The sequence below is a fragment of the Henckelia pumila genome, chromosome 2 (genome assembly GCF_033568475.1).
Source record: "Henckelia pumila isolate YLH828 chromosome 2, ASM3356847v2, whole genome shotgun sequence".
In the NCBI taxonomy this organism is placed as follows: domain Eukaryota; kingdom Viridiplantae; phylum Streptophyta; class Magnoliopsida; order Lamiales; family Gesneriaceae; genus Henckelia; species Henckelia pumila.
Window position 1 is genome coordinate 164,726,354 of NC_133121.1, and position 12,356 is coordinate 164,738,709.

The 12,356-nt window shown below is 33.9% G+C and overlaps 1 protein-coding gene across 3 annotated transcripts; it reads right to left on the reverse strand.

Moving 5' to 3' along the window:
- Positions 1–6,051: 6,051 nt before the first annotated feature.
- On the reverse strand, positions 6,052–11,939 carry LOC140880730 (uncharacterized). 3 transcript variants are annotated; one of them, XR_012149713.1, is made up of 5 exons: positions 9,624–11,939; positions 9,043–9,257; positions 8,270–8,493; positions 6,440–7,496; positions 6,052–6,328 (listed from the first exon to the last, which is right to left on the reverse strand). XR_012149713.1 is itself a non-coding variant. In XM_073285421.1 (5 exons), exons 1-5 carry the CDS (start codon positions 11,187–11,189, stop codon positions 6,695–6,697), a joined length of 2,709 nt encoding a protein of 902 aa, XP_073141522.1. In that variant the 5' UTR covers positions 11,190–11,939; the 3' UTR covers positions 6,052–6,694. The 3 variants fall into 3 exon arrangements, 2 of the variants coding, with proteins under 2 accessions (XP_073141522.1, XP_073141521.1); XM_073285421.1 differs by having other exon boundaries at positions 6,052–7,496; positions 9,624–11,046; positions 11,145–11,939; XM_073285420.1 differs by having other exon boundaries at positions 6,052–7,496.
- Positions 11,940–12,356: the final 417 nt, after the last annotated feature.

Genomic DNA, 12,356 nt, shown 5'->3' on the forward strand with positions numbered 1-12,356 from the left:
GTACAGATTATCCAGAGCGATTTTGAATTGTTGTATTTTCAGGTTGTAACTTTTAAAATGAATCAGTTTGAATAAAAGATGTTTATTCAATATTTTACTGCATTCAGTACTTAAGATTGTTCGAGGATGAAATATCTTAAGTAGGGGGAGAATGTAGTAGCCCGGTTCCATTTTACAAGATTAAGTGATTTTAAACATGTTAGAAAATGACATATAATTTTAAAAGTGTCAAAACATATTTAAGGAGTCCTTATTTGGTTAAAATAAGTAGAAAATCAGATCCGAAACGTCCGAAAATGGTGGGGTAGGTCTTGGGGGTCCCGAAGGACCAAAACCAGTTCGGAAGCATGAGAAACAGTTCGGAGCTACCGGGCAGATCGGAGCTTCCGATCCGAGAACGGAGCTTCCGATCTCAACCAGAAACAGGTGTCAAGGAGATTGAAACACGTGGCCAGATGCAGGAGATCGGAGCTTCCGATCTCGGCCGTCCAAAACGTGGAAAACATGCACCGATCGGAGCTTCCGATCAGGAGATCGGAGATTCCGATCGTGGCCTATAAATAGGGGTCCGAATCCCTCATTTTTAAGTGCAATTTTCCCTCTCCTCTCCCGGTAATCGCTCTATTTAAGGGCTTCGGGACTCTTTCTTTAAGAGTTGGAGTAGGAAATAGTTTATTTTATAGCGGACAGTGTCCGCAGTAGCAGCCAGGCGACGGAGCTCTGGCGAGGCATCTAGGAGTCGTAGGGAGTAGGCTATAGTTTAATTAAGGCTTTTAGAGCCTAGTAGGTGATGTTTGGCATGCTAGGTAATGCATGGTTATTTATGTTGTAGTGCTGCATGGTAGGCTTGGACTTAGAGGGGGAGCTTCTAGGATCTGCCTTAGTAAGGTACGGAAGTATTATTCGAGATATCCAGATTAAGTATGCATGTATTATGTGTTTGCATGGATTATGTGATTGCATGTTTTATATGCCTTTATATACAGCATGTCATGACTGTATGTTGCATACATGAGCATATTGAGCTTTTACCTTAGAGGTATCCTGTAGTAGGGCGCTCACCCTACGAGTTTGTGGATGGTTGGATACGTAAGTCTTGTGTTAGGTCACCTTTATGGTTGGACACATGTACTAGTATCAGGTCACCATTATCCACTGGGTATATGAGCCACCTCTTGATACGACGGCGCAGCGTACTATATACCTTGGGCCCGGTCTATGAGCTTGTTTCTTGACCTGAGAGTCTTGGTACCCAGTTCACTTGCATACATGCACACATAACACCGTATACTCATACTCTCGTACTGAGCATGTTAGGCTCACTTCCGGTAATTTTCTGTTGGCTGGATGCCCTATTCCATGGGGCAGATGCAGGTAGTTCTCCCGGAGACAGGGAGATTAGGTGATGACCAAGGCTGGATAGCGGGGTTGACCACTAGGTTTTGCTTACCTGGTATTTGACTTACTTTAATTCCGCAGTTTCTCTGATTAAGATTATTTTATTAATTAATTGCATGCTTAAGTTCTGATTAGTAGGTGATCACGGTGCGGGTCACTACACTTTATTTATATTTATATTTTTAAATTTAGTCATATTTTTATCTATATTTTAAAAAAATTTAAACTATATAACCTATCACAACTAAACTTTTAAATATTTAATTCATCATATCAAACTTATCAGTTTTGAAAATAACATTATTGTTAGGTATTAAATCAAATGTTTTGGTGATTAAATTAAAGAGAACAGAGCGAACAAAACCTAAAACTAAATCAATAAGATTATTAAGGATAAACGAAAGCAGATCAAAGTTTCATGCTTACAGATCAAGTTACCGAACAAAGTAATCAGATCTAATAAGATATTTTGATCTACATATTCTCGTTGTTATTATCTTAACAGATCAAATAATCATTCTCTAGAAGAACAACCCAGATCGATCAGTTCAAACTTCTTCGGGCAGATCAGATCAATCAAACAACCAGATGAATAAACTGGTAAGCATATCCAGAAAGTCAAGATTTGTGAGCAAACTCAAGTGATTTGTTGGCGGCACAATCTCAGAATATGTTGGAGGCTCACCGGCTATTTTTGAAGGCTATAAATATGTGATAATGAAGATTCAAATTCACAAGAAAAAGAGAACAAGAGTGCACGACATAGAGATTGCATATCAATTCAAGTTATAAAAAAGTCAAAAAGCTTTCATTCGAGATTCTAGCTCAAAAACACAAAACATCAGATCAAAATTTCAAAGCTCTGAGTTAGATAGCCTATCAGATCAATCGAGTTCAAAGCAATTTGTATTTTACCAGATCAAGTTATCGAAGCACATTTGTTTGTGGCTTCCTTCTGTAACTCAAACAAATTTTGATCTGTCTTGAGAACGTATAGCTAGGAGTTTCTTTCAAGGGTTGATTGGATTGGATTTGTACAAGGAGTTGTATAAATCAAATTTTTCTAGTGGAATCCTTCTGAAAACAGAAGAAGGGGAGACGTAGGAGATTAAGCTCCGAATTTTCATAAAAAAATCTCTTGCCTTATACTTTTACTTACTGCACTATATTTGATCTGCTTATAGTTTTCAAGTTCAATTCTGTGAGGATCGGAAGATATTTTCGCCTGATCTCATCAGATCTTTCGAGCAGAATAAACGTTTTAAGCAAACAATTCTTTAATCTGCCTTTAGCAGATCGAAGTTTTATCAAAAAAAATTTAATAGTGTATTCACCCCCTCTATACTTATATTTCGATCCTAACAATGATCATTAATTAAAATAAATATATGTATGTATTCAAGAAAAATTGTGTATATGCAATATGCACGCATCTCGTGCGAAAAGAACATTACTTAAAATTAAACATAACTTTATGATCGTTGGTGAACCCTACAATTTTTTTTTTCTTAATTTTATCCCTTCAACCCTATCTCTCTAATATTTCAATCAATCAACCAAATAATACAAATTATTTAATACTTAACATATTTATAAATGATTTATATATTTACATTTTTTATTTCATTCAATTTAAATTGATTATATATATTAAAAAATTATGATAAAAATTAATATCATAAAAATAAATATAAATATATGATCACACAATGAGCGGGTGTTGAGAACTAGTTTATTATAAAATTTTGCCTCATATATTAGTGCTTATTATGTCATTACAATAATATAGCCATTATTTCCCAAACAAATGGAACAAATTACCGTTATTTTATAATCTAAATCAAACTAATTACAAAACAATTCATTAAGCTCCAACGTAAATTTTGAAATGACTATACAAATACACAATACGTGTGACACGTGCGACGTATACTAATCAAAGAATATATAATACAACAATTCTCTTATACTCTAAATCATGAAACTCATGAAATTCAGTATTCAATAGACTAAATCAGTAAATTGTAATATAAACATATGCAAGCAAAACAATAAATACAACATTAAGAAAATGTTGGAGAAAGAACATTGTTCCAAACTTTTCAAAATATTATTAAGCATAAAGTTTTCTTTTTTCCATTGGTGACAATCAAACGGATCGACCTATTTAGATCAATTGGTTCATGAGATAGAATGATAAATTATGCATATACATAGTTAATAAATTGAAAGAAATGTATTATAAAAGTATAACTCCAATTACTGTAAAATTCCAAACCAATACTATATGAAACAATGCTGAACAAACATTCTATACATTATCGTTTGCACCAAACGATGTCATTAAAGTTTAACTTTAAATGTTCGGAAACAAAAATAAAAAGATTTATGATATATTTATCGAAGCGATTATACTTTATCAGACTGGTCCAATGAAGTATGAAGGGCAGACTGAGATTCTTCATTCTTTGAACGAACTAAGATAATATAATATTGGATATAAGTAAGGGAAGTATTATTTACACTCGAAAAAATATTAATGATATTCTACTTTAATTTTTTTATTATACATATTGACAATATTACCTTTCTTATTGTTTAGTAAGTTTTCAAATCATTCTAAAATTTAAACACATACATAATATAAATTAACTTCCTTGTATTGTATAATTAATAAGAGCATCCACAATGCACATATATCATAACATTCACCACCTCATCAAAAAACATATGATCCACTGCCACATACTTATTATAACAACATATCCCTTTTAAACACATTTATTTTAACATTAACACTCATTATTTATGGGTTTCACAGACCACTCAATCATATTAAAATTATTTTATTAAATAAATACATTTTAAATATGTTTTAAAATATTTAAATTATTATTATTTTTTTAAAAAAATAATCTTACTTTTTAACAAAATAATTTTATTAATTTTAAAAAAATAATATTAATATTTTTTATTATATTTATTAAATAAAATAGATGTTTGTAAATGGTTTTTACAATAATATTTGTACATATTGATGAGTATTTATAGATGGATTTTTTTATTTTTATTAAATATTTGAATTTTTAAAAATTAATTCGGATTTAATAAAATAAATTATAAAAAAAACTAAAAAAGAAAAGAAAAAAAATAAATGGCATATTACCGTTTCCAAAAAAAAAGTAAAAAGTTTCAAAAAAATAATAATAAAGAAACATTGGTAAATATAATACCCACCCACATTCGTTTGAACACTCATTGGGTGCTATAATTCCTTATTAACAACAGCAATGCAGGTGCTCTAAACAAATAAATAAACAATCAATTAATTTTAGAGAAAATCTTAAAACTAATCTTCAAAATATAAAAAAATTTATATATTAAACCGGTTACAAAGATAATTTATCATCATATTGAATGAATTTGGAGAATTTTTTTTATTTTTTTTACACTATAGCAATAATATTAAAATTTAATGAATTATTAAATATTGATATCTTTACTATATTATAATATTTTTCTACCTTTTAAAAACTGTTTTGGTATGCAAATGATGACACCATTCTAATATTACATTTATACCCTAAAAAATGTCTTTATCTTTTCATTGTTGTTGGGTAAAATAGACAAAAACGATTCAACCCACTATCTTCATCTTCCACCATCTTCCCCCACTATCTTTGTTTTTTTTCTAATCGTATGCAAATGATGACAACATTCTAATATTACATTTATACCCTAAAAAATGTCTTTGTTTTTCATTATTGTTGGGTAAAATAGAAAAAAACGATTCAACCCCACTATCTTCATCTCCCAACATCTTCTCCCACTATCTTTGTTTTTTTCAAATCAAATATTTAAAATAAAATAAATACACAAAATTTATATATTATATCACAAACACAAAGCATGTGCTTGAACTTGGACGCTAGTAGTTATAAAATTTTTATACATTTTAATTACATTTATTTATATATATGACTCGATAATTTACTTATAAAAGTAATTATATAATTTTTTTAATAATAATATAGCATATTCAAAAGGTAGAAAGTAATATTTTTTTTTATAAATATGTCGTGAATTTGTAATATTAGTTTCAGTATAAATTATATAATATTGTGTAATCACTTGATTTGGAAACCAATAAAATAAAATAATTAAAATTATAATAATTAGAATAATTTATTTCTATGTAATAAAATTAAGTAAATATTTCAATAAATAAAGATAATTGAATACTATTTTTGGAAAAAAATAAAAATAAAAAATTTCTTTCCGAAACATCAATCTATTTTCTGATCAAAATTTCAAATATTTAATGAATTGAAATAAGATAATATATATTCTTAAAATTAATAATAGAGATAATCATGATATAACCAAATCAAATTATACAATTTAGATAATAGTTAATATTTAATTTGATTTAACCAAAATTTAATATTTTGTAAAATTCAAGATAAAACATAAAATATGTACATATTTTCACACATGAATTGTTAAAATTTTATTGTTTGATTATATCTAGAATAAAAATATGAATGATTTAAACATAATAATTTTTATAATGAATGCAAAATATATGTTTGGAAGGTCAAACAAGATTTAATATGTATTTAGAAAGTCATAAATAAGGTTAATTTTGTCAACTAGTACAATAAAAATAAAATTTGAAGTGTGATTAACACTTTTTGATGTGTAAATAACACTACTCATTCCTACCCTATAAGTAAACCTTTAAATAATATCATGCATTAATCCAATCAACATATCAAGAAATGAATGAACATCAAGATATCAAGAAATGGATGAACCTGTGTACAAAATGCTAACTCTTTGTTTCAACGTGGGGTTGCCATGCTGAAATCTCATGATTTTGATCTTTATTTTCATTGAAAATCTTGGAACTCTCATCTTCTAGCATCATCTGCAGCATCGAAATGCCGGTAGGCATCACCTCGTGCGATTACAAACCAGAAAATTCTACAAGAATTATATGTATCATATTATCATCGTGATAAATAGATACAAAATCTACCTCTCGTTGTTTTTTGTTGCTACAAAATATTTGATGGCCCTATTTGAGCAGAATCCCAGAAGATATGAACCTTCAAGCATCGATTGTGAAGGTCTTAGCCGACCTAGGTTACTCCGTTTGGCGGTATAATTCTTCCATCTTCTGCAATGAAATGGTTAGTTGATTTGCACACCCTGTGATTGCTTTGATTCCCAAGAGATCCTTTCCGGACAGATTGAGAGGTTAACATCAGAGGAGTGGTGCAGCTCACATAATCTATAAGTTAAGATCAGCACGCTGTAACCGAACATGTTCATGTGCTTTCAGAGCTTCTGAAGTGAAGCTGTCCAACGACCTAAAGATTGGAACCAAGCCTCCTTGTAAACTACTTGAAGCAGCATCATGCAACAATTTCATGGCGTCTTTGTGCTTTATCCGTTCTTCAGCCAATTTCTGCCTCATGGTTTCCAGGTCGACTTTTTGATCGTCCATCGGCAACACTCCACTATCTGATGGAACTACAGACAAACCCGTTTTATCGGACATCACATCTGGGTCACGGTTCGATTTTCCTTTGTCCATATGCTGTGTTGTTTTAAGGTTTTCTCGATATTCCTTCATGAGAGATTCAGCTATGATCCTCTGCCGCATCTCCTCATCTTGCTTTTCCCATAGCTGGTGCAAGGTTGTGGCAAATGCATTCATAGCATTCGCCACCTTCGCCTCGGTGATGTTTTCCATTGCTTGATGCCAGTCATTACAAATTATGAAAATTGGTGGAGCTTCTAGTCTTCCTGGGGAGTAGGGCATCGGTCCATCAGGGGTTTCTTCTGGTTCATACTTAAGGCATTGGAGAAGCCATCCATTCAAGGACTCGACATAAGATTTTTGAAAGAAAATCCAATCTTTAAAATGCCTACACCAAGAATGAAGCTGCCTTTCAAGTTCCGCAGTGGCCCTCGAGCCCGAATCTGTTTGGAAACCAGTGTTGGCTTTTAGTTTTCGCATTTTACTCTCCGTGATGGCTTGAAACTGCTTTCGGTGGCACTTGAGCATTGCTTTCCACATTCTGATCAGCCTAAATGGTTTATAAGACCATCAATTTAATACTAAAAGCTGATTATTTCATATTTCAGAGACATTTTGAAGTGGTAGGACAAGAAGACAGTAAGACAAACACAATAAACTTTGTTTCACAAATAAACATCAAACATGTAGGATACAAGCATATTCAAGAACTGAGCTATAAATATCGAAAATCAGATAGAGCATTTGGTTCAATGAAGAAACGTAAAGGTACGAAATTATGAGTGCCTAACTCCATGTCTCTGGATGTAAACAAGATGATGCCAAGGAAAATTTGCCAGAAATTTGTGAACATTTGAGTTCTGAATGGTGTAGACATCTTGAGAGTAACCACGTATGCCAAAAGTTTGAGTTCAAAATAGGTGTGCCAAACAACAGCTTTAATCCCTATTACATGTCAACATAAGCCCGAACTAATATCTCAGAGATACACTTTTATGTTGATCATATTAGGAAATGAAGACCGAATTTTTACTGAAGACAAATTTGATAAAATATAAACGTAATTGTGAGCCAGAGATTTTTAAATTCTAATAATGTGCCTCTGATTGATTCCATGACAGAAGCCACTTCTATCAAAAGCTTTAGCTCATGGGTTGGGGGTGGTGTGTCATCAATAGAAATTTAACGTGACATGCAAGAAAAACTCAGTATGATTTAACTAAAGCTGAATCAACTGAGATTTCAAACAAAATTCAAATATTATCTCCACGTGATCAATTACAGGCATGTAAGAAAAAGGCATGGCATCAAGCATGATCATACCCGAGAATCAATGCGGCAATTTGCGGTTTCAATTCTTCATCCCTCAACTTCTGTATCCTCATTGAAACAGCATCAATTGCTTTAATACTGACATCAAGTTTGGTCAGTAATCTTCTGATAGAATCTTGAGCGGCGTAGATCTTGGTAGACTCTGCCCCATTATCATCTAAGAGTTTTAGCCTCTTAAGCTGCTTTTCATACATTACACGAAGTCTCTCTTCTTCCTAATAAAAGTAATCACCTACCAAAATTGAGCAAGATTGAATGCAAGATGGTACTGACAAAGAATCTCAATGCATATATGGCAAAATTGTTAAAGAAATTCATTACTCGAACGCATTCACAAAGATCATTTTGCAGTCTAAGAATCAGTTCATAGTATCATTCGAACTTTACAAACATATGCACAGTCAAAAGCCTAAAAATATAGATCACATGCACAATGGGCTTAAATAAAAGTTATTTGTCCCACAAAATTGTTTAAAAAATAAATTATGTGGGTTTCTTCCCTCTTACGTTTGAGTCGATGCTAGAGATTTACTGCTTCAAAGTTCAAACATTAATTTACCTATAAGATACACTGATGTATCAACCACTAATCAAAAAAGTTTCAACCTAACTTGATAATTGGACAGCCAGAATCAATCAAAGAGCAACTATTAACTTGAATTTCAAAGTTCAAGAACAGGTTTAAACATGCAAATGGCGCAAAAGAAAGAAGAACATGGGAATTGAATCAAACCTATAGCTATTTTTGAGGAAAAATCACTCACCTTCACTTCTTTGTATAACTTCTTTTCCCAAGCATAAAGTTTGTCCAAGGTGGACGAGAGGTCACAAGCTTTCACATTTACATCCTTTCCAACATCTTCAAAGTATGACTTTGCCAGTTTCACTGTTCTAGAAGCTAATTTCGCAGATTTCCTTGATAGAAGATCTCGAGATGACAATGATGGAGCTATCAAGTGCAGTATCCTAGAGAGGATTACTGCAAAAACAAAGTTTAGTCCAAACAAATAAAAAAAGGAAAATCTAAAAAATACTTATCCCGATTAGTTGGGTTCTTGGCCAAAAATTTCAGTAAGCCAAAAGATTGGTGTTCCAGAAGATAACTAAAATTCACGAAGGGAAAATCACATGATATCCAGGGCATTCATATATCAAACTAATTCTAGTTCCTACTCCAGAAAAAACGGATTATCTTAATTCCAGACCGATAATTATTTATGATAAAGATTAAAGAACTTTGCGAGCCAAACAAGAACTTCAGTCTCAGGACAAAAGTATGCAAACCATCTTCACTGCAAAATATTAAGCATTCCAAGCATGTAAAAGTGTATGGAAAAAAACAGACCTCTGAGAAGACCAGGCTGAAAAGGCATTTTGCCAACCTCAAGTATCACAGCCACCTCTTTTCCACAACCAGAAGCAATCTCAAATTCATCCCTGATTTCTCCAACAGCATCTCGTAGATCTCGAGTGGCATGAGGTGAAAATGTAGTGAAGCTACTCATCTTTGAAGAATCAGTATGTTTTGATATCTCCTCCACCTCAAACGTCACCCCTCTCCTCCTCCTCATAGAATCCTCATCCACACTCTTCGACACAGTAGTACCAGTGCTGCTTTTCTCATCAGTAAAAATGATTGAACCGGTCATTCCTCTACTAGGTGATCGATCAACCGACGATGTCCCTTTACTATGGAGTGGTGATACTGATGGTTTTGCACTTCGGTCACTATCCTGTGATGGCATTGATGTTTTTTCAGTTTCCTCACTAGTCCAAGAAGGGATTGATCTAGAACTACTCTTGCCTTTGTGCAATGGTACCGATCCTGAACCATTCTCACTTTTATCCAAAGGCACAGACTTTGAGCTACTCTCACTATTTTTTCGACTTAACATCGCTCCAGAGCGAGGACTGCTTTCTCCAGATTTTTTTCTTGATTCAGCATTATTCATTCCCTTTGAACTAAAAGTTTTCTGGCCTGATCTCTTTTTTGCTTCAGCATATGTTTTCTTTTCCCTAAGAACCTCCTTATAAACTTCACTCTCTGTTTCTTCCTCCAAATCAGGTATACCCTCCCTCTCCCTCACTTCATTTGAATCCGGGCTGCTAGAATTCGACAGATGCCCGTATGTCCCACTAGAATAATAATTTGGGTAGCCATTATCAAACACATCAAATGGGTTGAAGAAATCCCATCCTGAGGCTACGGGTGGTGGTGGAGGCGGAGTCTCTTCAGGTCGACTGGCTTTGGCACTTTCATTCCTCACTCTCGCAGGTGAGCTCGAAGGAAAATACCCATAATTCCTACCATAGGCCGCGGGAATGTTCCAAAACGAATCCGAATACCCACTGGACGGCTCGGCTGGCGGCTCCTGAACCACTGTTCTCATCTCTGAGACCTGTTTTTTCATGTAATTAACATTTGAGTAACTAGAATAGTTCCAAGGATTTAATCCAGGGACTCCCCAATAGTACTGATCCGTGTAAGGCTCTGCATATGAACGAGGTGACTGCGGGTAGGGATACTGCATTCCACCCCCGAATCCATACCCACTAAAGTTCCAACGAGGATATTCAGAATTTATCCCTTCATTTGAATGGCTTGCTTCACCATTACCATTTTCCGTGTCCTTTTGCAAAATTCCACGCTGCTTGCGGCTTGGAGGCTCAACATTGTCATCGTCATCATCAGAGGAACTAGAGATTTGTAAATGTGAATCATCCTCATCATGCAAATGGGATTCGTCCGAATCATCGTCAATCTTTTTCTTTGAATTAGGGGGCAGAATCAAAGAAGGTGAGGAAACAGGAGAAGAGGAAGAAGAAGAACGTGTATAAGTAATAAGCTCCTCATCCACAAACTTACGGAGAGCATCGCCAACGTCTTTAAGCGACCGGAAATAAGAAACATGCGCGGCGGCGAGGGTGTAGCGGTGGTTAGCAGCAGCGCGTATAAGTTCCCGCCTCTCACGGCAGTGCACCACCAGCGGCAAGTCCTCTGTCTTGGACCCACTACAACCCATGTCAAAACAGAGCCATACAAACAGTTTCGACAACGATTTCAGTGAAATCCCGTCGAAGAAGAAAGCTACTAAACGTGAGGAAAAAAAGCAACAAACACTTCAATAAAGCTTTCGACGGAACAAAAATAAGGTAATCGAGAAACTTCCTGCAGGATCACACACAATGGCAGGGAAAATAGTAAAAATACCCAGCTTCAACAACGTAACAATGATGATAAGAACTTCAAATCACGATGCATTTACTTCGGATCAGGTGTGAGAACAAAACCCAGAAAAAATAAACGAACAAATCTGGTAAAGAAACCATGAAAGCGAAATGGGTTTGCAAAATTCGGATAAAAAAATCCAAACCCGACCATAGAAATTGCAGCCATTGAAAATGCCCTCCTCGAGACCATTAAATGTGGTGGTGTCTTAGAAGCGTGGGTTTCACGGCGTTGAAAATTGTGCTTTTTTTTTTGATAAAAAAATTGTGCTTTTTTGTGTGAGTTTGTGCTTGATTTGAAAATGGTGTGAATAAAGAAAGGCTTCGAGATGCGTGCGGGAGTGCGCTGGATTTGTACGAACTAAGCAGCAGAAAGAGAAGGGGCTTTTCTCGAAGACTCCATTTTTGCTGTGCTTTTTTGGGATTTGTGGGGCTTTTTGTTTTCTTGCTGCCTTTTTCTTGTGCATGTAACTTAATAAATATACTTTTTGGTGGATTCTATCCCATATAGAACCGAATTAATTTGAAAATTCTGTTTTACTTTTAGAAAAATATCATTTATATTTTATACGATATCCATTTTCACTATAAATGTTCGGTTTTGTTGTGCATTTACTTCATTACAAAAACTCCTATGAAACTCCTATAAGACTATTTCACGGGTCAATTTTTTCAAACGGATATTCTATTTGGATCAATCATAAAAAAAATATATTATTTTTGTATGCCAAATGTATTACCTTTTATTGTATATATGGATATGATTGACCCGTCTCACGAACTCACAAGAGACTTACTCCTACTTCATATACTATCTTTCTGATGGATCGATGATCGAATCATCAAATTA

What these genes read in the sequence shown, in the direction of transcription:
- LOC140880730 (XM_073285420.1), bottom strand. Translation starts at nt 11,301, where the DNA reads ATGGGTTGTAGTGGGTCCAAGACAGAGGACTTGCCGCTGGTGGTGCAC. An exon ending in TCAGCCTGGTCTTCTCAGAG is followed by an intron (nt 9,258 to 9,623) that starts GTCTGTTTTTTT and finishes TTGTTTTTGCAG; the next exon opens with TAATCCTCTCTAGGATACTG. An exon ending in AGTTATACAAAGAAGTGAAG is followed by an intron (nt 8,494 to 9,042) that starts GTGAGTGATTTT and finishes TACTTTTATTAG; the next exon opens with GAAGAAGAGAGACTTCGTGT.